Genomic DNA, 27,694 nt, shown 5'->3' with positions numbered 1-27,694 from the left:
AATTAGAATGAAAGAAAACGGTTTCCAATAACCAATGTTATATGAAGTTACGATTCCAATTACAGTGAGAGATATATCTGTGATAATTGATATTTTGTTTTTAAGGATTTGACAAAAGGACGTACCGATGGCGAGGAGAAAGTGGATTACTGTGTCCAGATTGCTGAGATGACGATGGTCCATACTGCTCCGGTTGGTCGGCAGGTCGTGTCGAAAGAAGTCACAGCGCTGAAACAGGACTGGGACGACTACAACACTTCGTTGACTGATACACAAAAGAAATTGGATAACTGCATGCAACAATGGCGTTCATATGATGATAACTATGATCGTTTATCTCATTGGATCAAGGAAATGGAAAAGAAAGTAAAAGACTTTGGACTCAAGAACACACTAGAGGAAAAGCATGTGCAGCTTGAGAAATTCCAGGTAGGATCTCATCAAATATATTGCAGTATTTCTCTTCTTAAGATAATTGAACTTTTTGACTACGAACACAGTCTTATATACCAGACTCTATACTGAGTAACAAATTTATCAACGAGTGCTCACCCCTCGTTTTTCTGTGACATGACAGGCACTTAACAGTGAAGTTGTTGACTTTCAACCTACCTTTGACAGTACTATTGAACAGTTCTTTAAAGGAGATGTAAGCTCAGAAATATTTAATTTAAGCAGCAAATAACATCATAATTGCTTGCACATATATTTATTTTCTCAATATTTTTCTATCTATATATAGTCCTGTACGTTTTCTTTGATTATTCTATTGTATAGTCTCCTATATGTACGTTCAGCTTCTTTGATTCCTTTTGTAATCCTTTCATTTTTTCAATTAGATATGCATAATGATGAAAATGATAGTAACACACATATTTATCAATTTTGGCTCCGAGTTATATTTGCCTCTATATATGTATTTCTTCGTGTGTATCAATTTTGGGACATAACTGCCAACATCGTTTAGTATTTTTTTGTGGTTTTGTTCATGAAATAGTATACCGGATACATAACCATGCACTCCAGGGAAGATGATAAACATGATGATGATGGGTAATTCTGGTAATTCCATTCATATATGCAAAATGCATTTTCTAACACTATAAACCTTGTTTACACATCTTCTATGCCCTTCAACTAATTACAATTAGTGAATCACTAATGATTTTGATTAGCTAAAAGAGACTGATATATGTATAAATATAATTCTAATATTGGTAATGCAAACAAAATCACAGTCAGATTTATCAATTAAAGATGGGCCTTTAATGTTTTATCACTTAAGTTAAAAAATGCAATATTTCTAATTCAGACCTACATGCAGTCAATTCGTGGCCGACATTCAGATTTTGAGGAATTCAATGACCAAGTCCAGGCGCTATCCCAGATCACCTCAGAAAGTCGTGTTGCTAGTCAAGTTTCACAACTGCAGTCCCGTTACCAGACACTACAAGTTACTGTCAAGGTATGTTACCCTTTACTTTACATAGTTTCCTGTTGCTTGTGACAAGCATTAATAATGTACGGTCTGTTTTTCACTTTCAGGAAATTTTGAAGAAATGCGAACAGAATGTGGCAGATACTGAATTATACAAAGACAGATATGCTGACTGCATTGCTTGGATGCGTAATTCCAAAGAACGTGCTAAAGAATGTATGGAAGTAGCGGGCAGTCGTACTGAACTGGAAAGCAAACAAGATCATGTTAGGGTATGTGCATATAATGATTAATAAGAATATATGCTCAATAGATGAGGGGTAGTATCGGTATTAATATGAATTTCAACATTACAGGAGCTTCTAAGTGATAAAGAAAATGGGTTTTCCAAACTAAACCAGACAGTCGAAGCCGGTGAAAGACTGTATCCAAATACGGCATCTGAAGGTCGTGAGACTATTCGCCAAGAACTTCGCGCTCTGAAACAAGACTGGGAAAACTTGTTTGACGAACTGGCATTGTCACAGCGTAAACTGGAAGCTAGCCTGATTCAGTGGACATCTGTTGATGATAGCTACGTGCAGCTTGAAGAGTGGATGAGGAACATCGATAACCAGCTAAAAATGGATATCATTCTGAAAGCGACTCTAGAACAGAAAAAGGCACAACTTCTAAGTTACAAGGTAAATGTTGCATCTGAATGTAAGCTAAACTAATCATGACTCAGTATATGTAGCCAATGTTAAAACTGACTATCAATTCACCCCTGAATAACATTGCTTCAATATATTTATTTAGAGTCTCCACCAAGATGTACTGTCTTATCAACGCGTTATTGATGGTGTATCGGAGAAGGCGCAAGCCTTAGCCACAAATACGTCTGATGATCGAATGTCCAGTCAACTGTCACAGCTACGCAATCGTTATGTTAAACTGTGTGAAAACACTCAAGTATGTATTATTCAACTTGTCATATAAGATTCAATGATGCTAGAATTGCGATACGTTGATCGAAGCGCCTGGTATTTGTTGAGAGTTCATTCATTCACACATTTCTTTTCCTTTCCAGGATTTTGTCAAAAAGTATGAAGAAATAGTAAAGAGTCATGTTAACTACCACGATGCTCAACTGGAATGCCACGATTGGATTACAACAATGAAGGAACGTCTTGCTATGTGTTCTGATGTATCTGGTGATCGCCATGCAGTTCAAAGCAGACTTGACAGACTACAGGTAAAATCAGTTACTTCTGGGACATTTTTCTTAGTGTTTTGTTGCACATAAAAATTATTCTTATCCATTCTAATGGTTTATTAGCAGGGATACCCTAACACGTTAATCTTGAATACTTTTACCCATGTAGTTGATCAAAATGTATTATATATTCTATCCCTATTCTAATATAGAAATTATATGGAATGATTACCGATACAATACAATATTATAGTGTATAACTTTATTCTTATTTTTACAGCGAATGCCTGTAAGTTACATAAATTTGTCAGAGGGACTTTAGCCATATTTCTTTACTGTCTGTGCAATCATCATCATTGTATCTACCCACAATCATTGTCCAAATCAGTTGTCATCACAATGCTTCATATTTTCAATATGAAATTACTAACTTGGTAGTTTAGTTACGTGTCCGAAAAGGTTTAGGTAGAAGTATGCGTAAGGCAATTCTACTGCTATACTTTGCTAACTAACCACATTTATGATTGAATGTGATGCAGCAGTTCCATTAGTACTGCTTATACCAGCCTTTAAGACTTGGCATCTTAAAGAAATCATGCCTTATTGATGCATACATAGGCTTTTCTACTTTGGCATTAGGCTATAAAAATGGAGAATCTTGGGATATTTTGTAATTGGTGTTTGAATTTAAATTTCTTTATTTTCAACAGACTGAATAAGTGTATATTTTTCCTGCTCGATTTACAGGATTTGGCAAATAATAAAACCGATGGAGAGGCCAAAGTGAACAATGTCATCATTTTGTCTCAAGATGTTCTACCAAATACTGCACCTCAAGGTCTTGATCCAATCGTGAAGGAGGTTGACTCTTTGAAGAGTGACTGGGAAACCTTCAAAACCTCTCTGTCTGAGGTACGTGGCATTCCTATTCATCTCTCAATGGCTATGGCAAATGAAATCTGGCCATATTTTTGCTTCAGTTATTATCAGTAAAATCAGATATTCATTACCTCTATATTGATGTTGATTTACAGGCTAAGGTTGACCTAGAGAAGTGTGTCTTATTATGGAAAAGTTATGAAGATAGCTACGAACATTGTTCATCATGGCTAAAAGATATGGAACACAAACTGAGAGATGTTGAACTGAAACCTACTCTCCAGGAGAAACAAGCTCAAAGAGAAAAATTACAGGTATTTTAAACAAAATTTCTATTAAGAATTGAGTTTCTTGACCATTTTTGAGACCTGACAATATTCAAATTCTTATCTGATTTGTAGGGTTTGAACGATACAATAATCGAACACATTCACGAATTTAACGAACTAACAGATCGAGCAGGTGCACTGGTTCGCATCGGTGGTGATAACTACGTATCCAGCCAGGCTCAACAACTTAATTCGCGTTACCAAAATCTTGTGGTCAATGCAAAAGAATTGGTTCGACGGTGGGGGCAATATGTAACGGACCACGTTAACTATCAGGAAACTTATACGGAATGTAAAGCGTGGCAGGATGATTTCCGTAATAGACTGGGTAGTTGTGTCAGTGTTGATGGTGATCGGTATGAAGTTGAATCTCGTTTGACACAGTTGCAGGTAATATTTTAGTGTCTTCTATAGAAATACCATGAATGTATAAACAATATCGTATAAATGTAGACAATTTGAATAAATATTTTGTGAGCACATCATCTTCACTACAATAAAGTATCACATAATTCATTTGTGCAGGTTTTATATTTGCATTCGTCAAGGTTTTAATTGTTATTGTAGGAACTTTCAAATTTACGAGATGAAGGATTCCGTAAGTTGCAATCAGCCGCCGACAATATGCAAGTCGTCTTGCCGAACACAGCTCCGTCTGGTCGTGATAATCTTCGACGCGATGTCCAGGTTGTGCAACATAATTGGGATGCTGATATGACCCAGATGAATGAGAACAAGACGAAAATGGAAAACTGTTTGACACAGTTGAGCATGTACGATGAGGGTATCGATCAGTTCAACAAGTGGCTGCGTGAAATGGAGGCCAATATCAAATCGGAATCGGAGCCGCAGGCGACGTTGCAGGAAAAGAAGGCACAGCTCGAACGAGTCAAGATTCTACAATTGAACATCAACAGCCATCAAGCCACGATGAACAATCTAGGTGAAAAGGCATCGGCGTTACAGACAGCGACTAACGATTCAAATATCCTGGCTCAAGTAAATCAACTGAATAATCGCTTTGACACACTTCAGCGAGATGCAGCTGTAAGTTGAAATGCTTAAACCTTATGAAATTATCATCATATGATAAGTCAAATATTAGGATTATTCATCCACAAGCAAAATGAATTGATTCAACTTTTCCATATTTCTATTATTTTGTACAGGAACTTGTCCGTAATTGCGATGGAAATGTTTTTGAGCACCAGGCTTACAGAGATTCTTACCTGGACGCAACTGAATGGGTCAGTACTGTGAAAGAGAAGCTCGTTTATTGCAGCGATACTCGCGGTGATCGACACAATATCGAAGCAAAGCAGCAAAAATTGGAGGTATGATGAATTTTTAAGATCATTTGCTCGATGAAGAGAGAGTTGTGAATCGTTTGAAACCCTGAGCTTATTCAATACCCATCTTGAATTAATAGGGGTTGATATCAGCTAAATCTGCTGGTGAAAATAAGGTAGAAACTACACTGGAAAAAGGGGAAGCCGTCATGGCACATACTTCATCGGCTGGAAGCGATCTCATACAAGAGGAAACACGTGCCTTACGCCAAGATATGGACACATTCAACAACACAATAGATGAGGTCCAAGTCAATCTCGATAAACTTGTCCATCAGTGGAATGATTATGAAGAGACTTACGGCGACCTCAATCAGTGGTTGAAGGATATGCAAGCCTCAATGAAAACTGACTCTGATCTGAAAACGACTCTTAGAGAGAAAAAAGACTATTTGAAAACTCAAACGGTAAGTCATCTTTAAATCATATTTTCCGCATAATTCAGTATTTTTCTGAAGAGTAGGTTATATTCATTCATGTTGTTTGCAAATGTGTTGTTTTTCAGGAGAAACATAATGAGATTATTGAACACCAGACACAGTTCGATGCTCTTAGTGAAAAAGCACAGTCCATTCTGCATAGCAGCAGTGATCCCAAAGTTTCTACTCAATTGTCACAACTGAATGCCAGATATTCTGCTCTTGTCAGCTTGTCCAAGGTAAACTTAATTAACTTCATGGTTTCTGTTTTGAATATCAACTTTAATTAACAATTTTCTGGTCAAAATATGTATCAATATCATGAGATGTTTGAAAACTCTTGTTCTTTAAGGATCTGCTGAAAAAATGTGAACAGAATGTCGAGGACCATTCACAATATAAAGAATCGTACGCACAGTGCTTGGAATGGCTCAATGAAACTGAGGACAAATTATCCATTTGTGCCGAGACATCAGGTGATCGGTACTCCATACAAGCACAACTTGAAAGCCTTCAGGTAGATTATCGTTAAGAAAATTGCGATAATGAAAAACTGAAATTTGTTAAATTCCACTGATTTTCTTGTTTGTAACGTTTTGCCACTAGCTGTCATTTTTTATTTTTCATATGTGCAATCTAGAAAACAATGATATATTGTAGGAATTTGTGGTTCTGAAAGAAGAAGGCCAAGGTATGATTCACACGACTAACACATTAGGAGAAAAGACAATGACTAATACATCATTAGAAGGTCGCGATATTATCCGTCAAGAACTGCAAGCGCTTCAGCGTGATTGGGACGAGTTCACCGCAAACATAAGCGATACTAAGATAGCTCTCGAAACTAGTCTGCTGAAATGGACCGACTTCGATGACACGCGAGATCAGGTCGACAAGTGGTTGAAAGATATGGCTAATAAAGTCAAGGAAACCGAGGCTCGAGCTGATCTCGGAGAAAAGAAAGTGCAGCTTCAAAAGGTCAAGGTAAGCGTGCCGGTAGTTACCAAATGAATATGGTCAAACAAAATATTTTCATTTACAACAACAACTTCTGTTATGTCGTTCCACAATTTAAGATTTATTTCTTTTTTTAAAAACTTACAGGGCTTGTATCAGGATGTGATGTCACATCAGCATATGATCGATTCACTTGATGGTAAAAGTCAGGATCTTGATCAGAACAACCCAGCCAGTCATGTCGGCGACGATGTATCCATAACAAAAGCTCGATATGATGCTCTCAAGAAGGATGTTGAGGTAAAATATTGAGTTACTGATATATATGAGTTGGTTAGTCTTTGATTTATGAATTACTGTATGTTTGTTTGTTGAATAGACTACAAAATGTTTTGTCTTTCATATAGCAAATTGTTGTGCTGTTCTGTTCGTTACTTCCTTATAACATGATGAACTTCATTACTACATTAAGAAACCAAATCTGGAGTAATAATTTGACAATTGCGACTCTTTATATTTACGTAGTCATATTCTGATGATAAGATAGCAAATACGATTTCTATAATTAGTTTCATGATTCACGAAATAAAAATCGCTATAATCGAATTTATTTTTTTCAGAGTAGATGTGTACATTGAATGTTGTTTGAAATAAATATTCTTTTCTTGTTTACCTTTGTTATGTGTTTGTTATTATTTTCAATTAGTCTTCTAAGCACCTGCTTACTATTTGTATATATAAATGTAACCTCACCTTCCCATCAGAATATATTCATCAAATTAAGAGCTATGGTTCTTCTCTCATAATTGATGTATCGATTATCTTTTTCTTTATTTTCAGTTCTGTCTCAGATATACGTTATTGATATGCATTTCATACTTGTCTTATTATTTTAAGAATCGATAGTTGATAAATACAATCATGTTTAGATGAAATTGTAACTTTGAGTTAGATGTAAATGTATTCATGTTTGCCCATTGAATATTTTGTGACAATAGTTTATTTCAATTTTGTTTAGGACTTAGTCAAGAAAAACGAAGACACCGTCGAAGACCATCAAAAGTATCAAGATTCAAATATTGCTTTCAATACTTGGCTGAGGGGTGCTCAAGAAAAACTTGCATCCTGTTCAGATGTATATGGTGACAAAAATGCTGTCCTCGCGAAACTAGATAAGATCAAAGTAAATTTCTCTGTTAAAATAAGAAACAGATTTTTCTTTCTGATTTTTGATATATTTTCTAACAAACTGTATGAATTTGTAGGCGTTACAAGCAGCTGCTGATGATGGAGATGATAAGTTGGCTAAAGCTCTGATTGATGGCGATGCTGTCGCTCGTAACTCCGCTCCAGCTGGTCAAAGTCGATTACAGCAGGAACTGGGCCAAATGAAGCACGACTTCACTAATTACAAGTATGCTTTACAGGGTTAAATGTTTCTTTACGTGTTCTATGGCAACCCGACTGTTAAATACGGATGCTTTTACGATTTGGTCATTTGTTACTTTCAGTGAAAGTTTGAATGGGGCTAGAGGTAATTTGGAAGATTGCCTCGACTGCTGGAATGATTATGAAAATGCAGCTGCAGATTTCAATCAATGGCTTGATGAAACTGGAAAATTAGTGAAAAAGGATATCGAACCGCAAACAAACATTAATGATAAGGAAGCTCAGCTAGAGAAATATCAGAAACTGCATAAAGATATACTCGCTCACCAGCAACAGTTGGATGATGTCAATAAGAAAGCTCAGGCTCTTCTAGAAACGAATGCTGACGCTCGTATTTCACACAATATCACTCAGATGACAACTAAATACCAGGGACTTGTGTCAAAATCTTTGGTAAGAGAAATGATATTCATGAAAAAAAAAAATGTGTAATCATTTTACAAAATTAAGTGTTTTAGAATTTTCTTCAGACTCATTCAGTGTTTGTTTATTTTTTCAAGGAAAATGCTAAGAAACTCGAAGGACAATACAATGATCACCAGAATTATAGGGATGCTATGGATGAATATGACGAATGGTTGGCCGATGTCAAAGAGAAAATGGAAAGAGTCAAAGCCCCTGAAGGCTCCAAAGCTGATGTTGATGCCTACTTACAGAATGTCAGGGTATGTGTGATTTTCTTATCAAAATGGCTGGATGTATTTGGCCTACCGGTATATTGAATGATTATGATAGCAAGTGTATTTCAAATATTATTAGGTTTTGTTACATGTTCTCTTCATAGGCTATAATTAATCTTCGTAGTGTAAGTTAGCAGATTTTTTAGCAAATATCAATGATTTTCCTAAACTGGACTTTGAAATACAGTTGACTGCTTTAGCGGTGCTTTATGTGATCTATAAGTGATTTCAAGTATGGAGTCTGTTGTAATTTATTTCTTTAAATTTGAAATGATTTTTATGGTTTTTGCATTGCAAACACAATTAGATTCTTGCTTTGAATTTCGAATTACAGAATGGTATTAGTTTTTATATCCAGTTTAAATCAATACTTTCTTTTAATTTTTTTTGAAGCTTAAATTTTCAATCAAAGGCATTGTAGTATTGTAACTGACCTCAATGAATTGGGTTGTCCAACACGCTATTTATCAGGGATGACTGTGAGAAAATAGTTATATCTGTTTTCAGGAATTACAAGCCTCGCTTGACCAAGGACATAGTAAGTTACGCCGTGCCAATGACTACGGAGATCGACTCATGCCCAGCACTAATGCAGCTGGCAAAAGGCTGGTCAGAGATGAAATTGATGGCGCAAGGAATGAGTATGAAAAACTCAAAAATGGTCTCAGCGAAAATAAGATCACTCTGGAACAGGCATCAACTCAATGGGCAGAATTTGATCGTGGCCATGAACAAATGGATACCTGGCTCAGAGACCTAGAACATAAACTTGAACGGGACCCGGAGACGAAAGGAGATTTGGCTGATAAGAAAGCTCAGCTAGATAGATATAAGGTATGACCAAATGCTAATCTTCCATAGGAAGAATATGAAGTACTTGTGTTAAAAACAAATGTTTTCTTGAAATGAGTGTTATCAAATTCTATATTCTGATGTAATTCTAGGCCTTGCTGCAAGATATACAGAGCCACAAAATTCCTCTTGATAAACTGAAAGAAAAACTAGCTGAATTAGGAGGAGCTGAAGCTGATGAGAAGATCGGAAATGTTGATGACCGTTATGGTAACCTCCTTCAGGCGGTGAAAGACAAAATCAACACGCTCGATGGTGAAATAACTGAACAAGAAAAATTCAAACGAGACTATCAGAATGCCTTGGATTGGATGTCAGGAGCTCGTCAACAGCTTACACGTCTTAGTGAACCGTCCGGTGACAAAGATGCTGTCCAAGCCAAAATAAATGAACTTAAACAATTCAAGCAGAATTGTGCGAATGAGCGAGACAGAATTGGAAAAGTTATTGAAGAAGCGAAAAAGATCATGCCTACCCTACCACCTCATCAGCAGGAACTTCTTCGCAAGGAGATTGCCCAGTTGCAGAGGGAGTATGATGAATTGGGCGCAAATATCGATGATGCTCAACATAAATTAGAAAATAATGTACTTAAATGGGTTGACTATAACGATGAGAAAACAGGGTTCAAACATTGGTTAGACGAGGTGGAAGATGCTTTGAAGACCATAAATGATCCACATGCTACTCTAGAGGAAAAACAGAAGAAATTCCGCCAGATTGAGGCACTGTGTGATGACATAGCAGCACATAAGCCGGACTTTGATAGTTTGAACGAGAAGTCGCAGGCTGTTCTACAAAATAGTTTAGATCCAGAAATTTCAAGTGAAATGATGCAGATCTCCACTCGTTATCAAACCGCTCTCCAAACAGCAAAGGTAAATTCAGTGGTTACTCTTCCATAGTTTCTTAGAAAATAAAGACTTATGTGAAAACCGTTCTCTAATTGCTGGCATTACCTTAAGATATTTAAACCGTGAAAATTTAAATGATAGCTTTCATATTGATACATATCTAGCATTTGATTATCTGTGTAACCTAGGATTTACTGTTGCAAAAGTTTCGTGCTAATCACCTCAGGATTACTAACATTTTGATATCATTTATGTAACTCTTTTTAAACCTGATGAACAGCTTCATCAGGATGTGATTCATGTAAGTTGCTTTTAGTATACTAATTTGTTAGTGAACCTCATGTTTCAAAGCTCCCGATAGGAATGTTGTTGACAGTGACCTGAAGCAGAGTAGTTCATTTACCGTAGCTCTAGTTAGTAAATTCATTTATGATTATGACTTTATCATTTACCAGTTTTGTTTTTTTATTTTTTCTTAGGATGCAGCAAACAAACTCGAACAGTCTGCCAAAGACCATCGAGGCTATGATATTGCATATGCTGATTGTGCGCAGTGGTTAGAGTCAGCCAGCGATAGATTGAGCAAGTGCAACGACACGACAGGTGATTGGCAAGAGATTGAAGGCCGAATTGATGCTGTCAGGGTAAGCGAACATTTAGAAAACCTGAATTTTTTGGCCAGGTTTGAGCGTGATTTTGTATTGAATTCAATGTCGATTATTCCCGATAGGAGATTAATGCTAATCTAGATGACGGACACACTAAACTCAGCAAAGCGACAGAATTGGCACAAAAAGTGATGAGAAACTGTAGCCCGGAGGGAAAGAAAAAGATTCAAGGCATGATGGATAAATTACGCGAAGCTTGGGACACGTTGCACGGCAACATCAATATTTGCAGCACAAATCTGGAGAAATCATTGTTGAAATATAACGAATACGAAGAGTGTTACGACCTGATCTTGAAATGGATGCTCGACACAGAGAATCTTTTACTCGCTGATCCCGAACGTAAAGTTGAACTCTTGGACAAGAAACAACAACTTGATAAATACAAGGTATGCAGATGAATCTCATTTAGGTCGATGACATGTGAAAAAATATGAAAATCCATGAATAGCAAAATCTTGTTTTTGTTTGTCTAATAAAAAAATTTGAAGAATTTTCTAAAACCTCTTATTTTTTCAGGCCATTCAAACTGACATCAATTACCATGCCAAACAAATCGAAGATTTAACAGAAGTAGCCTCGCAAATCCAAACTACCCGACCCGATAAAGAGGTCAATAAGTCGATTGGTGAAATGACGCAGAATTATGATAAACTGAAAAAACGTTCAAACGTAAGTTCCTGCATCTTCATTGAGCTTTGAAATTCATCCAGCTCATGATCAATCCGGATTAGAAATTGTATTCCATCTTAAATCATGTCCAGTCCAGATTGTGTAAACTCATTCAAAATTAGAGGGGGGTCCCCCATGGTTTGATTTTATCTCTATGATGAATAACTTGAATACACAATAATTTTGACAAGTGTTTATTTCATGTTGGCAGGAAATCGTAGATCAGTTACAGAAGGCATATGACGAACATCAGGACTATCATGATACCGTACAAGACACAGAGAAATGGATTCTACAAAAGTCTTTCCAGGTTATGTCTCACAATGGACTCAATGTCGGTAGCATGGAGCTCACAGAAAAACAGATAACGAAACACGCTGTAAGCCCTCAATAATCTTTATTTGCATCCTTCCTATACATACATGTATATATCCCACTGATTTCATATTTTGTCGATAATTTTCAGGCGCTGATGCGTGAAATTGCTGCCTACCAGAGCAACATCGACTCAGTGAAAAAGACGGCCAACCAGCTGATTAAGAGTAACGACAGGAATCCTCAACTTGAGAGCTCAATTAATTCTGAACTTGACAATTTGCAGGATAGTTATTCGGCACTGCAGGCAACTGCTGGTCAAATCAAGGTAGGTGTGATCTTGCATGAAAAGTACCTGAAATTTTAAACAAATTTGGCATTAATTAAGTCTTTCACTCACTTAGTATGTATGCCGGGTGTGTTCATTTAAATCTTAAAAGGAAAGAATTTGAATCAAATTGTAATGGGTTAATGTGTAGATTTGTGTCTTTGTCACCATAATACTTTTGCCGGCGGATTAGCTCCACGCTTGGATGCATTCTAATGAATCGTGTGTGTATATAGTAGTTAGTAACAGTAAAACCATACCTTCAAGCTATGCGAAATATGAATATGTTCTAGAGAACTTTCAAGTCGTATGATATTAGGTGTAGGATATTACTTAACAGTCGCTGCTATCTAAAGTTGGATATTTTCTTAATCACTTAGGACCGTCTTCAAGATACCTTAGAAAAATGGCAGGAATATCAAAAGTCACTGGACAAAACTGAAAAGTTTATGGATAAAGATTTGGCCGTTTGGTGGGTAGGAAAACGTCGACCACAAGCAGATTCAATTGAACATGCGCATATACAGATGCACGAATCTAAGGTATCAGTCTATACTCATCTTTACCATATTTATGTGTACATTTTGTGATGGTGGGTTGATTATCACATTGTCATATTCTCTCAAAGGAAATGCTTCAAAAACTTCAAGGCATGAAACAAGACTTACAAGCTGCAGCAAATCGTTGTGAAAATACCGGAAGCATGGAAGCACTGGACCAGGTCGAAGTAGGACTTGATTCTTCGGTCAATCGCCTGGCCGATCGTGTCAACTTTAACCTGCGAGATGCTCATGAGAGGGTAAGACTTTCCTCTGATCTATCGGTAGCTCCTTTTCTGTCGGACATACTGTTAAAACAAAAGATAAATGAATTCATTTTCAAGAAATTTAGATAAAAAATCTTAGTTACCGTACTTCATTAGTAGTAATTTTGTAACCCTGGATTTTGATTAAATACTCTTGATATTTTTTGTCTATTTTCTGTTAGAAAATCTTGCTGAATTTCAGGAATTACAGTAGTACAATCGCACTAGAGTAGATACACTAAGAATTTTTTGTTTACTAGCTTGTAAATAGATTAACATTTTATGTTTTCTTTTTTTCTATTAACAAATTTCAATTCACTTTCTTAAATGCCATGGTAACCAGTAAAATATTTGCCAAAAACAATATTATGTTTTTTCCAGTAAATCTTAATTTGAATCACCTAAAAATTTCTTATTGAACTTTTGATTCGCTAAGCTATCCAGTTAGGTTGATTAGTAATTGTTGTTCATTCCCATTAGTACCAATTTTTGAATTATGTTTTTTGCTCATGAAATAGGTCGAAGATCGAGTGAATGGTCTCAATGATTTGGTCAAAGAGTGGGAAGATGTCAATAAGATGAAATCTGATTTCCGTGACTGGCTTCGTACCCAGCAACTTGAGCTGAAAGACCTCGAAGACTGCCCAGCGAAACTTCACTCCGATGCCGGTGAACTGGAGTTAGCTCATATGCAGGTCAGTAAGAATTACTAGCCAGTGAAGCCGTTATCACAGCTGTTGAAAAACACATTTTCCAGCAGAAAAACTGTTTTTGTTCTGCAATATGCAGGAATAGAAAACAAACAACATTGATCTTTTCTCCGGTTTCTGCTAGAAAAAACTGTCAATTAGTTTTTTGTTTTTTGTTTTTAGTTTTTTTTTTTTTATGGTTGTTGAATAAGTTGATATGATTTTCATGTTTCATGTTTCCTCTTAGGCCCTGAAAGACGAAATACGATCGAAAGAACGCATGTTGAACAATTTGTTGACGAAACACAAAAACCTGACGCAACATGATCCGTCGCTGCGAGATCCGGTCATCAAAGCGCTACAAGAAGACTATGAAGAGCTGCTCGGACGTGTCAATAACTTGATGTCAAAACGTCGCGACGCATTGGAAAACGGCGACGCTTATAACAAAAAACGTGGTCAAGTCGGCCGAGACGTCGAAGAACTGGAGGCAGAACTTGAACGTTACAGACGCGAAGAAATGATTGTAGCGGAGAACGCCGATAGACTTAAGGTAGGTCATATTTTGATGGATATTTACCTAGTGTTGAATCCAGCACTTGAATCTTTGTTTGAAATTTGATATTCGAAGAATCAAGTTGATTATAAAAGGCACTTTTGTCCAATCACTTTTTTCGATTAAACGTTCGATTGAAAATTTTCATGATTTTGAATAAGTTCTTGTTTTGATCTGGGCTGCATTATCACTTATTTTGCTTGGTCACTCATGTTTGATTTTGCTTGTATTCTTCATTTGTTAGTTTAGTCCATGTCTTGTCTTATTCCTGTACATGTGTCAATGTGATTACGATACTTTAGCTTACCGGACTATTGCTCTAAATTTTCAAATTCAAGCTACTAGATATAGATAATTCTCCCCATTGAAACATTTTAGAAAATCATAGCTTAGATTCAGCATATATCAGTACCTAGACAGATAAAAAGCCTTGTAGCCAAAAGTAAACTTCATCACACAATTTTTGCATTTTGTGTTACAAGGTTCTGATGTCTGTTATGTACCTAAACTGTCCTATTGCTGAAATGGGTTTACCAAAACTGGGTGGGGGAAATTTTCAGAAAAATCTTCATGATTTATTATGTTGTCCTTGCATTTCTATGCTCCATATAAATATACCCTATGTTTGATTTGATATTTGATATTTACATTTATTTTCAAGCACCGTAATAAATTGCCTTTTTAGTCATAGATGCTTTATTAGATAGTTCAAGCTTTTGTTCTCTGCCAGTGCTTTTGAATTTGTTTTGTATTTCATTCCCTAACCACACTTACGTAAACCAACTTTTATTTGCTGCAATTATTTTTAGTTCTTATATTGCGCCCTTATCTAAAATAGTAATCTTTAACGAGACCTTAAATTGTACCATAATGACTGTGGAGCACGGATCATTTCCCCATTACAATATGACCGCGGACATTTTTGCTTTTTAAAGTTGTATACGCTTAGGAATTTAAATTGCATGTTACTATGAAAAAGGCACATTATTTGCTATGTTGGACGGAATCCGTTCGTATTGGGGTCAACATTTTCGCACGCATGAAAAGATTTTCACATAACTTTCACTCGACGTGGCACCAATCAATGAAGCTTTGATAACTGGGCGGTCAGTCCGGTCATGAATGCCTGTAAAATCAATAAACTACTGAAATCATGTACATTATCAATGAATTCGTGTAAGAATGAATTGCTAGTTCAAACAATGCTTGTGCATATGTTTACGACCATTATAGATATTGGAACGCGAATATCAAGCATATGGTTGTGAATGTTTGTCATTCTGCAACTTGTTTGCTGTCCGAGGTATTGCTTTGCACTTTATTTCACGGCAATAATTATCGTTAAAGTTGACAAATATACATGGATGCACAAGAGGAATTGATAATATTCTATTCGATTTATTGCGCTTAATCGCGGTTGTCAGGCGGCGGTATTATATTACTAGTGCTCGTGGTTACGACTGTACGCGGTGGTGTGCGTGTCAATCTAGCTCTGTGATGTTAACGTACGAACATAAAATAACGGATATTGGAAAATTAAGAAAACTTAGTCATGCGGTTTTTGCGAAATACTAAATAGTCGGGCAGTTACGCTTTGCATGTAGCGCTGTTCGTCTTTGTCGCTAATAAAAGTGATATAATAGACCAGCCGGAGACACGCCATCGGTGGAATTGTACTCCATGACTACGACATTAATTTACTCCACAGCAGGCGATTTCGGGCAATAATAGACTAATCCTGTTCTGAGATTTCATTTGATTCTACCATTAACGGCCCTCGGGGATGAGTTAGAGCAGATATCTCCGTATATGAACATGCTGAAATTCGGATGATGTCTACTGTAACATTTTACGATTTGAAAACTTAGGATTAAGAAAGTGCTAAAACGGATGACGAATTCGTTAAAACACGGTGGAGCCGCTTCTAATTTGTCTTATTCCGGTGTGAAAAATCCTAACATTGTGACTGCTTTAGAGGCGAGAGATAACGAAAGCGTGCTGGCTAAACTATTTTCGGAGTGATGCTGTCCGTGTGGTGTGAGACTCAATTGTCATTGCTTATTACCTGTCCTCCTCTTAGCCTAAATGATGGAATTCTGATGAAAAGGTATTTACAACAACAGTCATGTATTTTGTCGTTTACCGGGGTTGTAGACTTTTTAAGTCTCAATTGATTCACCATCCTAGGTGATAGAGGGTTAAAGCCATCTGCCCAGATATCTAGATTTCTTTTACCATGAAGTATCAAATTCCAGAAAAAAATGTCAATTTTAAAGTTTTGTTATCATGTTTTATCCTAATTTTACCCTTAGATTTTCATTATTCAATGTTTCCAATTCATTATTGTATGACACTTATTTTTTAGTGTTAGATTCATTAGCATATGAAATGTATTTTTACTTTATGTCTGAGATTAGTGATTATTAGTTTGTTATGATTTAGTATGTTCTATTACTGGGCTTTAACTGACGTTTTGAAGCGATTTCCGATATTATTTTACTATCAGCTAGGTATATACGACAACGTTATGCGACCATCCGATGCCTCTAGCTGAATTGGTTTATTAATATTTTAGATGCCTACATGCACTATGAGTATATCAGGAATATGTGTTGCATATTTTAAGTTTTCATTAGAGGCCATTTTCCGATTTTTTTCTGCTGGTTACAATATTTCGCCGACGAATCCGCGAAAGAATTTATTTGAATAAGATATCATCGTAGAAATGAATAAGGTCGTTACTTGGTCTTTTGTTGAGTAATTTGCAATTCGCTTTGTAAACGTGTGGGAACGGAGTACAATTCGAACGACTAGTAGTTGACTTCCCTCTGCAGACGTATTACTACAATATTAATGTTTCCATTGAGAAGTAAAAGGCACGCATTATTCACGGCTGCCACGTAAATTCAGAAATCAGTGGGGTGTGTCTGAAAAACCGATAATTAGCGCATAGCAAACGACACGACTATATGAAGCTAGATTCACAAATTTCTGGATTACTTCAGTAAAGAAGTGAGTTGAGCAATATGAATTTCATACTCTGTACTCAATTTCTTGACTATATGGTCAATTAGAAAGTTATTCGTCAAACATAATGTGTTTCGATGGAATTGGCAATATTATTATTATTTGCCTTGTGATAAAGTCTTTATCTATTTTTATCGAGTTTTTCGCTATTATCAAAGCCACTTCACTACAAATGATATTGAAGCCCTAATCAGTCTGGGAATTTCATTGAGCCTATATTATCGGCATAACTATTCTTCGGTACCTTGTTAAAGTATCTCTGAAGCAGTTACCATGGTGAAAGCTGCTTTTTTAGATCGGATTCTTAATTCGTACGGGCAAGTAATCGGATTTTTGAAATCGGGAATTACCATGCGTTCTCATTAAATGCTCTGTCGGTACCTTGCATTCTCATTAACTGCTCTATTGGTTTAAACGTTGCTGCTTGTTTGTTTGGAATCGATGAAATGGCTTGGTTGGCAAGTGGTCTGTTCGCCGCTGATAAGAGTTATGCGCCAATATACCATTAATGACAGACAGCCTGCGTAACACTAGGCATATTTCGACCTCCACTAACGCGAAAATCTACCAATTCACTCAACTTTCATACGACGTATGAAATTCAAGCTTTAATATCGTTGATGATGTACGGTTATGATTGTTACAGTTGGGATTTAAATCCAGTTGTTAACGAGGTCGGTATAACGAATGAGAATTCTAGATACATTGCATTTATATTTCTGATAAAAGCATCGAATTGAAAATTTGTATTGTTAGGCAAGTGTTCATTTGTAATTTGATTAAAAAAAATACAGTCATATTTAGCATTCTGTCAGTAGAAAGTAATTAGACCAATAATTGATAGAATTGGTAATCATTTTGTTCCAATTAATGAAAAAATATTGGAAGTTTTGATCGGTGGGAAGGAGATAAATCAAATATTAAGTGTTTTTGATATTCACATTACTGCTAACTTTTACAGTACTACAAGATATCAAGGTGTAACTTTCAAAAAATATCTAGAGTGTTATTTCTTTTCAACGAAGATTGTTTGCTCGGGTATTTTTTTTTGTGGTTGTAAAAGATATTGAATCACTAGAGAAATAGCTTTAGGCAAATATTTGTAAGTGAGACTAGCTTAGGGCACTCGCATATTAAAGTTCCTGTTAGTATCTTCATTTGATTACGCTTTCTTTGATGAACTACTTTTTGGCGCGTTTAAACTGAACGCAATTGATAGATCCAGTTTCATCAATCTCTGTCTCATTCAGAGTTATGTCCGCATTTTGCATTCATTTGAAGCAATGATCAATGCACGGTAATGATCTCTATTGACGAGTAAAATTACGCCGTTATCAGCGCACGACAGGTTATCAATTGAAAATGAATTTCGCTCGTTAATTCCCCACTACAGGTGTATTGTAAAGGGAAGGCGGATTATTTTGCAGTCATGTCGATGCTTTATCGAGATTTCATGACGAATTAACGATGGCATGTTCGGTTTCGTGCAAAATGAGCTTATGATGTATGTATGAGAATGCATGGTCTAAAAACGATTGATACGAAAAATTGTAAAAGGACTTTCATTATGCATATGTATTATCGTATACGCAAATCATTGGTTCTAGAATACCACATTGTAGGAAATGTTCTTATGACTGAAATATGTATAACTATAAAATCAGTTTCCCTTTTATTTGTAATTTCATAGATATAGTGTGCTTCAATTAGCTTTGGAGAAGGTTGCTTTAATTATTCATGATTATGAAATGCTAGTATGCTAGTCCTAGATCATTAACTTTAATTCACATTTAGTACCATAGTTAGAACACCAATTAAAAATTGGCACCAAATCCTTAAAAATTTGCACATATATTGATGACCTATGACTTTTTTAGATGTTAGAAGTCTTTCTCTTATCTCATTATTTTCCAATATATGCTCTTGAATGATAAAAAATCTCGTACTTTTTCCTGTATCCTTTAATTTCTGAAGTCTTAATTTGATTAATTTCCGATTATTTCCTTGATTATTCGAGATTGATTTTTATGGCCAATTTTATCTCAGACTCCTTCAATTCTAAGCGATGGTGCAGGTGGCATTGCTGCAGACCACTTCGTGCAAAGGCTTTAACCTTCTAACTACTTGATGTGGGGTAAACATGGCCTAAGCTCCGCATTAAATTCTTGGTACTCTGTCCTTTTGCTAATGGCCTTCCATGCTTGTACGAATGATAAATCACATATTCTCTAACCTTGGAGTAATAAGTTAGACTTATTACGCCAAGCTCTCTAACCATCCACGTATTTTAATTGTTTGAATTACTATCTATTTAGTAGTGGCGGTAGCATTTTGACACATGTACAATAAATGTTTTGATTCTTGTAGTGTACATTTTCAAATGCGAGGTTCTTAATCACGAATTTCGTTTTCATTTTCAGGCTGAAGCTCGAAGTTCAAGCTCGTTGAATTTGCACGATACATCCACTCAAACGCCGCACACCAGCGCCACGCAAACCCAACTGTCTATGCTGAAGCGTCATCGCAGTTCACCTGATCTCGAAGCTGAACTGAAGAAAACTGAAGCCGGTAAACAAGAGCTCGGTAGATCGGCCAAGGATCCACTGTACACTTCTGAACAAGATATACTTAAGAAATCCGGGGATAGTTATTCATTAGGCGCAAGTCTTGGTCCACTGGGAACATTAGGTTCTGGTTATGCCAATCGTCCAGCCAGTAGAGGTGGTTACAGTAGCGGCGATAGTTACGACCGAGGACCGGGTGGCCTGAGAAACAGCGGCGATCATACCGGAATTTCGCAACAATTCTGGCCCTACCGTTCGGCTACGGACAGTAAGATACCGAATCGATTGTTATCTCCCAAACGAGGCACTTATGGCAGCGACGATACGGGTTTAGGACGCGTGACGCCGTCACGAGATTTACTCAGCTCATCGCCGTCGCCTGCCCGTTTCCATAGTCCTGGACGGGCTCCTTTGAATGAAGATTACCTATCTGACTTCCCAAATGAAATCGGCGTTGGAACATCAGGCAGTTTGCCTCATGCAAGCTACGTAAATGCTGAAGACATACCGACCTACGATTTCAGCTCGCAAACGATTCCATTTGATAATATGGCTAGCCAGACCGGACGACGATTGTATCGATCGTCGCACGGAGCGCAGACGGATAAGAAGAGGCGAGGTCTAAGTCCGAAATCTGCGGCTGACGATAACCTCGGTAGGAAGTTAGAAGACATGGCCGAGAAGGTGCAAAGTCTTAAGAACTCGGTTGACGATCTTCGCGCAAGTCCACTCGCGAAATCAACTTCCCCGATGATAAACGGGAGTCACGGCAGCGGGTATAAGTTATACGACGACGACAACGAGTCTTCGCTTTGGGCGTCGGATCGTGAACCGGCGGATAGTCGCAACTTCGCAATGCAAACTCCATCGAACCGTCGTACTCAGACTCCTAATCATGCCGGCACGCAGACCAAGAAGAAACCTTGGCAGCGATCAAAACCATGGAGAAAATTCCAAACAACCGTTGATACGACCGACGCAGAATCGGACATCGGCGTTTCTTCTCGATACGTGCCGTCGATTCACAATATCGAGACGCAAACACCGAAACGGGCTTATACCCAAACTCCAGAAAATGTCGGAGTTCAAACTAACGTCGTCGGCTACATGAACAGCGTTGATTCATCAATGCAGACACCTTCGAATGCCAGAACTCAGACTCCCAACGGACGTATCAAACCGCATGATATCGACCCCTCTCGCGGTACCCCTCGTGGCCGTGCGCTCAAATCACTTTTAGATACAATTAAGAACATGAACAGCGATCTTGCTGAGCAGAACAAAGCGGCTGCTGAAGATTCCGGGTTCTCGAGTGGAGAAACACGAAAACCATTCAAGCCGTGGATGAAGAAGAAACCTCAGAATGAAAGTCTGCGTGAACCAGTCAATGGTAGATATAATGTTGAGGAAGATAATCCATACAAACCGCTGAATACATTGCCTCCATCTGTCCCGAGTAGGTCGCGTTCGACTGCACGGTACTCTCCACCTACTAAAGACTACGAATCGCCGAATTCACGTGGGTACTCCGCGTCACCGATGAGGGTCGTAACACCGCCATCATCGATCAAACGACGTCCGGGATCAGCACCTCGATCCAGCTCGGCTTCTCGTTTGAGACCCGAACGCGAATCAGCTCCGGAGCGTGATCGCCCGAGCATCCGCAGTCCCCTTCGACCGCTGGCCGATTACGAGAAATATCGACCCCCGCCTCCGCGTGCCGGTGATTATAACTATGAATCGGATCGTACAAGCACCGTGTCGTCGCCACCTCCACTAGGACCAATATACACGAAGGCAGTTCCCGTGTTTACACCGGCGCCTGTATATCCTGTCTCACCGCCCCAATACTTCACGCCTCCACCGCCATCCCAGCGATCGTCGACCCTGAATCTACCTCGAAACGTCGACAGTCGAGACTTTGTGCGCGATTACAACAAACCGAGCCGCCGTCCGAGAAGTCCGTACAGCCCGCGCGAAAAGTACGACATCGTCAACCATAACTTGGTGTCAAACATCGACCACGACCTGAAGAATGTCTCGCGAAAGGCTGACGAACTGCGCAGAATCTCAGAGAGAATGAAGGACACTTTATCGAGTGAAATTATTACTAACTAATAGATGAACACACAGTACATCGAATCATCGTCGATAGAAGATAATCTGCTGCGCTTTCAGTAAAAAGAAGTGAATGAACCCAAATTTGACATTCAAAATTGTCTTCCATGGTTAAATCAGAGTATTATGAAGACATGCTTTCTAACTAATCCCATGGTTATATTGTTATCTTAACCACTTGAAATGATTTTATGAGTTTATCAAAGTATTCATTGGCTGAATTTGAATTTATGGTGTAAAAGGCTAATGGCCTATAGCATGTTTTATGATTTTATAGATACGGTAGATTGTTATAGCCTAGTTTTATCCAGTGTTAGCACAGGTTATTAACTGTAAAAGGTGCTGTTGCTGATGAAACTGATCTTTGGTTTTGATCGGCAACAAGTTTTCTACTTACACCTTGGAGTGATTTGCTCCAAGCTTTACGTAATTACTCAATTTTTCTCCAGTAGATCGATAGTGTTGTTTTGTTATTAGGTGTGTTCCTTCATGCCTAACTTAATGATTTTAGCAAGTGACTTTTTACTTACGCAAAAAAAGTAAAAGCTATTTGACAATGATATTGTCCTTAGGAAAATTATACTGAAATATATTCGAGTAAACGGATATTGTTGATATAGAAAGTGTATATTATTGTTAAACTATTTTAGTGTAAAGTTAAGATATTTTATTTTTTTCCGGTAATGTACCATCTTTGGTGTCAAATCGGTTGTGTACGCCCGCATCCAGTTGTCAATATTCCCTCCAAGCTGGAAAATTGGTGATCACTTCACTATCGTCACTTCTAAATAGATATTTAAAAATGGAAATATCAGTAATTTATTGACTAGTACTCTTGTATTCGAAATTAGTTTAGTGGAATTAGGATGTATTTCAAACATGGAAATATTATTCCTTGTAAATAGATTAGTTTTTCAATTTCCAATAATCAACCGTCCACATTGAAGGTAGATAATAACACAAAATAGCATAAAATCATTTTATGATTTCTAATAGAAGCGTCAAAGAATCTGTGATTTGTTTATTTGTACGAATTTTTTTGTGATTTCTTCTCATTTATCTATTTATCGCTAGATTTATTTATATTCATATTCTTTATATATTGATAAGAATTCCGTCCATTTTATTAATATTGTCCTGTTTTGACTGTTATATTTACGATTATGCGTATCATTAGTTCGAAACGTGTATTTTCATTCACAAAGGTAGATATGTAGGAAACAATTAACTGATTTTTAGTAGGCAGCAGAGTCGACATAATTATGAGCAATATTCCACCTTAGAATATGATTTCATTGCGAAAAAAGGTTTTGAAATAAATTTTATATGCAAAAATCATTTTTGATTACGTTTTCATCGTATGTATTGTACACAGTCATATTCGTCCATTTTTCATTGAAGAAAATCGAAGAAAAAAAACTTCTAGGTGAAATGAAAAGCATCAGTATTAGGTAATGCAAAAATGTAGATAGTGTATGTAGGTTTTAAATGGCTGTTATATATTCTTATGCGTGCCTTTTTCAATATATCAATAAAGCTTTGAATAATTGAATGTGCTATTGTTGTCTTGGAATTCAGCTTCAATGTTCTTCCAGCATTTTCATGCAAGGCTTTTTTTCGGACTAGCAGGTTTTGGTGAATGGTGAAAAATATCCAATATCCAATATAGTAGTTGATAGAGAAACTGCTATTTTGAAATGAAAAGTTTGGATATTTGCTTGTTCTATTTATGCTTTGTCACATGATTATTCGTACAACTTTTTACCAAAGCCAATTGAAATCTCAGAGTCTCTTGTTGTGATGTTACTGCATCGGAATGATGATATTTTATGTCTGCCATCGACCAGCAAAATGAATTTATTTCTCTACAATTTACTTCCTCAAGTTTTGAGAATCCCTTAATAAACTGGCCTGTGACTTTAGATGGCGTTCTGAATGGAGAACTGCAGATCTGGTGACGCATAATAATTGATTTTAAACCAGATCTTAAGGCTCCCGAATCCAAATTTTATCACGCAACCTATCAAAATATAAATAAGATTGATTTCTCTATTGGGTGATTGGTATAGTCAATTTCAATTGAAATGCAGAAGTATGGATAACCAAAGTAAGCTACTAGTTGAACTAGTCCGAAGTGGAATAATTGATAGTAGCGATAGGATTCCTCATTCTTCAATATCTTGAGGATCATTTTACATAAGAATCCAAATAAAGCTTTTTTGATCAATTTTAGAAATAATACAAAAATCCTGAAGTTCATATCATGGACTGAGATATGTGAATTACAGACAAAACTGCAATTGATTTTTTTTAGAATTAATAAATCTTTAGTTGAACTTTCAATTTGTAGTATTTTTTAATCCAAACTTTACAATAACTTATATCCTCATAATCTTATGAAATACAATCTAGTAGAATATGAATAAATTGAATATATCAATATGAATTAATTAGCCTTTCAAAAGGTGGGGGATTTCTATCCAAGGGGATACCTTGGGGATTTTTACCGATAACTGCATTCACACATGCGTGTGAAATAGTTATCACCAGACCAGCAAGATCTTGCCTTTAGAATAATTTACCCTGAAATATATATCTTAATGCTAGATTTAAGAGATCCTGTTAAGAAGATTTTAAATCTGATTAAGAAAATTTTTGATGACTGAAATCTTGAACTGATTAAGATCTGGTGTTATGATATATCTATGGTAAAGTCTAGAACATTTTCAAAAAGAAATTCAAACAGACGTATACTCACTGACCAGCACATGCGAGAGACGGATTTTGAGATTAATATTTATCGTTTTACATCGATATTAGACAATATAAAGATGATATTGAATTTGAAAACTATATCAAGCAGCTTTATGGCGATTAAGTGACCAGTTTATTTTGAATGAATTCATGACGCAGAGATTCACAATAAGATTTAGAATCGACCTATAACCAGTTTCTACTATACGCACAGACAGTCCGTTCTGAAATTTGTAACTCATCTGGATCTGCCTTTTAGGTGATAGCATGGCTAGATACATGGAATTGAAAAAAATCATTAAGTAACATTTCAGTGTACAGACAACAACAGCTCTCATTAAGAAATTACTAATATCACGATTATCAGTAAAACCACAATACATTGCACAAATACAAAAAAACATAAGCTTGTTTTTAGTGCAAAAACATTTTCATGCAGTGACTTTGTTCACAAGGGACGTAACTAACCTGTCTCTCATGACCTGTCACTTATTGAATGAATATCTATTTCTAAACCTGTTACTACAATAAATTTGAACAATCATTGACAAGCCTTCGTTCATTTTCAAAAAATTTGTTTTTGATAACCTATTTTTTGTAGTGAGAATGTGCATACCTAATTTAGTCAATCCAGAAAAGATTAACTTTACCGTGTATTTACTTAAAAATAGATATCACATCCCAGAGTTACTTTCTCTGTGAATTAAGAAAAGAATTTGATTTCTCATCTCTATTCTACTTCAAAACCCTTTTCACGTATTGCTATTTTAATTTTTTTTTAAATTAAAAAATCTTAAAGACGCAAATCTTTAACGCGCAGACATAAGCGTGTACCGGTAATAGTTTTTCCCCATGTAAAATGGTTATTGGTGTGTAAAATTGACCCGCCATTGACATTTATATGTTTCATTATATGCGTACACGTAGTTATACATAATAAAAGGCAACGATTAGTTGTTACGCTTATGAACAACGTTCATTTATTAAAGAAATCTGTGACTGCGATCAAGGTAGGTGTAAAGCGGCATAGATTTTTAGTTGCCAAGAAGCTGTAAATCAGTAGTAAATTGTTTTCATAAACTCCAAGACTGTTAGTTTTGTAGTGAATTCATCGCACCTAAATCGATAGCCTATATCGATATACATGTTCATGAAATACTGGTTTTTTGGTCTGAAAATGGTTTCTCTTATGTTGACGTTGAGCATATAGAAATACAAAATTCACATTCTCATGATATTTAATCTTTTCAATGATTGAAAGCATTTTCATTTGTTCCTTTAAATGATAAACAGGTTAATTATACATCAGAACGAGCATGTTTTGTAAATGATATTTGCATATTATTGTTTTTTAGAAATTACGCAGTACCGCTTGTCATCTCTCAGAAGACGTTGAAATCCTTACCTCAAAAGCAGAGCTAGTGAAATCTGCTGTAAGCCACTACGACAGAGCCATTGTCCAGAATCATGTTGGGTAAATATTCATCTTACATCGGGATATTATGGTTTCGATATTTTTCTCATCTAAAGCAAAGAATATGTACGTAATTTATCTGTCTCAACTGTAGGGAAATCCAACAGAGGCTTGAAAATATCAACAAATACATCAGTGGTAAACTAGAAAATTATGAACAGCTACACGGAAATTACGACGACCTTTTCAAAGATATCGACGATTACATGCACTGGTTGTCAGAAAAAATTGCAGTAATTCACAGAGAAGAACCGCTTGGTTTCGAAATAGAGGGTGTACAATCAATACTAGACGTCATACAGGTATTGACTTTGAAATACTAATCTCAAGTCGTTACTTTCTGGTGTTTGAAGGCTTCAGTCTTAACAACAAATCGACTGTTCTTAACTGGCCTCTCCCCGAACAGTAAGGAGAATAAGGGAAGCCTGCTGATGGGTCCGGTGTGGTACTCAGTAGTTTGAAATACATGTATTTTATTCATAACGCTAATTGTACTTATCCAATCCCACTAGGTATAATGAATCACTTTTGGTTCATTTGAATCAATTTTATATTTTCATGGCAGGTCATTTATGAGGACGTTGAAAAAAATCAATCGATTATCAACAGCACGCGGTGGAAAGGTGACGAGTTAATCAAAAATCTGCCGACGAAGAAAGACCGAGAAACTGTCGAAACGAGACTGCAACTCGTTCATATTGAACACTACAAACTACGTGAAGCCGTTCACCAGAAATTATACACGTTAAATGTAGCTGTTAAACTTCGGCGTCAATTCTGGTCGCAATATTTGGAAATCGAGAACTGGCTTACTGAGAAAGAGGCAGAGTTATCGCAGACAATCAGCATTCCTTACCATTCCGGTGAAATAGAACTATCACTTGACCAGTTTAAGGTTATTTTTACATGGATATTTTAACATAATATCTTCGTTTGTCATTACCAGTTCAGAATTGACTACTGGTAGCCAAACAACTTTCCATAATGTGAATTGCCAAAGCTTTCGATGTGGTTATTTATCATTGAAAACTTTAATCACTACTGTTGTTATCCTTTTTTGATTTTTTTTTCAGCAAAATCTATAAGATTTATTTGACATAATTGGTAGTAATCAATAGCTTAGTAATCTATGAAAATTTGATATCTTTTTTCAGGTTTTTACAATTTTTTTCACAATTCATGTTCAAGAATTGCTATACCGATTCCCTACCTATTTCAAAAAGCTGTTGCCATGAAACTGTGGGAGATTTCCTATGTAGTTGTGATTACTTCTAACTCATTATTGATTTGTGTCTTCTACATTTTGGTTTACATTATGTCCTG

General features: G+C 36.5%; 1 protein-coding gene across 9 annotated transcripts in view; it reads left to right on the top strand.

Annotated features, from left to right (window-relative positions):
• LOC141904289 (muscle-specific protein 300 kDa-like) overlaps positions 1-23,682 on the top strand; it is a 61,525-nt gene extending 37,843 nt beyond the window's left edge. For 5 of the 9 annotated variants that reach the window (XM_074792906.1, XM_074792870.1, XM_074792887.1 and 2 more), the window contains 35 exons: positions 106-429; positions 578-649; positions 1,313-1,465; positions 1,546-1,710; positions 1,795-2,121; positions 2,237-2,389; positions 2,508-2,672; positions 2,914-2,922; positions 3,381-3,545; positions 3,668-3,826; positions 3,914-4,231; positions 4,409-4,888; positions 5,011-5,175; positions 5,271-5,597; positions 5,696-5,848; positions 5,962-6,126; positions 6,270-6,593; positions 6,714-6,866; positions 7,585-7,749; positions 7,832-7,980; positions 8,078-8,408; positions 8,516-8,680; positions 8,800-8,820; positions 9,203-9,529; positions 9,640-10,425; positions 10,881-11,045; positions 11,132-11,458; positions 11,589-11,741; positions 11,953-12,120; positions 12,208-12,384; positions 12,765-12,926; positions 13,013-13,183; positions 13,708-13,884; positions 14,126-14,431; positions 19,882-23,682. In XM_074792906.1, coding sequence (XP_074649007.1) covers positions 106-429; positions 578-649; positions 1,313-1,465; positions 1,546-1,710; positions 1,795-2,121; positions 2,237-2,389; positions 2,508-2,672; positions 2,914-2,922; positions 3,381-3,545; positions 3,668-3,826; positions 3,914-4,231; positions 4,409-4,888; positions 5,011-5,175; positions 5,271-5,597; positions 5,696-5,848; positions 5,962-6,126; positions 6,270-6,593; positions 6,714-6,866; positions 7,585-7,749; positions 7,832-7,980; positions 8,078-8,408; positions 8,516-8,680; positions 8,800-8,820; positions 9,203-9,529; positions 9,640-10,425; positions 10,881-11,045; positions 11,132-11,458; positions 11,589-11,741; positions 11,953-12,120; positions 12,208-12,384; positions 12,765-12,926; positions 13,013-13,183; positions 13,708-13,884; positions 14,126-14,431; positions 19,882-22,143 — 9,789 coding nt within the window. In that variant the 3' untranslated portion in view covers positions 22,144-23,682. The remainder of the gene's footprint in view (positions 1-105; positions 430-577; positions 650-1,312; positions 1,466-1,545; positions 1,711-1,794; positions 2,122-2,236; positions 2,390-2,507; positions 2,673-2,913; positions 2,923-3,380; positions 3,546-3,667; positions 3,827-3,913; positions 4,232-4,408; positions 4,889-5,010; positions 5,176-5,270; positions 5,598-5,695; positions 5,849-5,961; positions 6,127-6,269; positions 6,594-6,713; positions 6,867-7,584; positions 7,750-7,831; positions 7,981-8,077; positions 8,409-8,515; positions 8,681-8,799; positions 8,821-9,202; positions 9,530-9,639; positions 10,426-10,880; positions 11,046-11,131; positions 11,459-11,588; positions 11,742-11,952; positions 12,121-12,207; positions 12,385-12,764; positions 12,927-13,012; positions 13,184-13,707; positions 13,885-14,125; positions 14,432-19,881) is intronic. The other 4 variants (XM_074792892.1, XM_074792876.1, XM_074792879.1 and 1 more) reach the window with 4 other exon arrangements.
• Positions 23,683-27,694: the final 4,012 nt, after the last annotated feature.

Source organism: Tubulanus polymorphus, chromosome 1 (genome assembly GCF_964204645.1).
Source record: "Tubulanus polymorphus chromosome 1, tnTubPoly1.2, whole genome shotgun sequence".
NCBI classification, from domain to species: domain Eukaryota; kingdom Metazoa; phylum Nemertea; class Palaeonemertea; order Tubulaniformes; family Tubulanidae; genus Tubulanus; species Tubulanus polymorphus.
The sequence above is the reverse complement of the archived record's forward strand: the minus strand, read 5'-3'. Positions and strand labels throughout refer to the sequence as shown.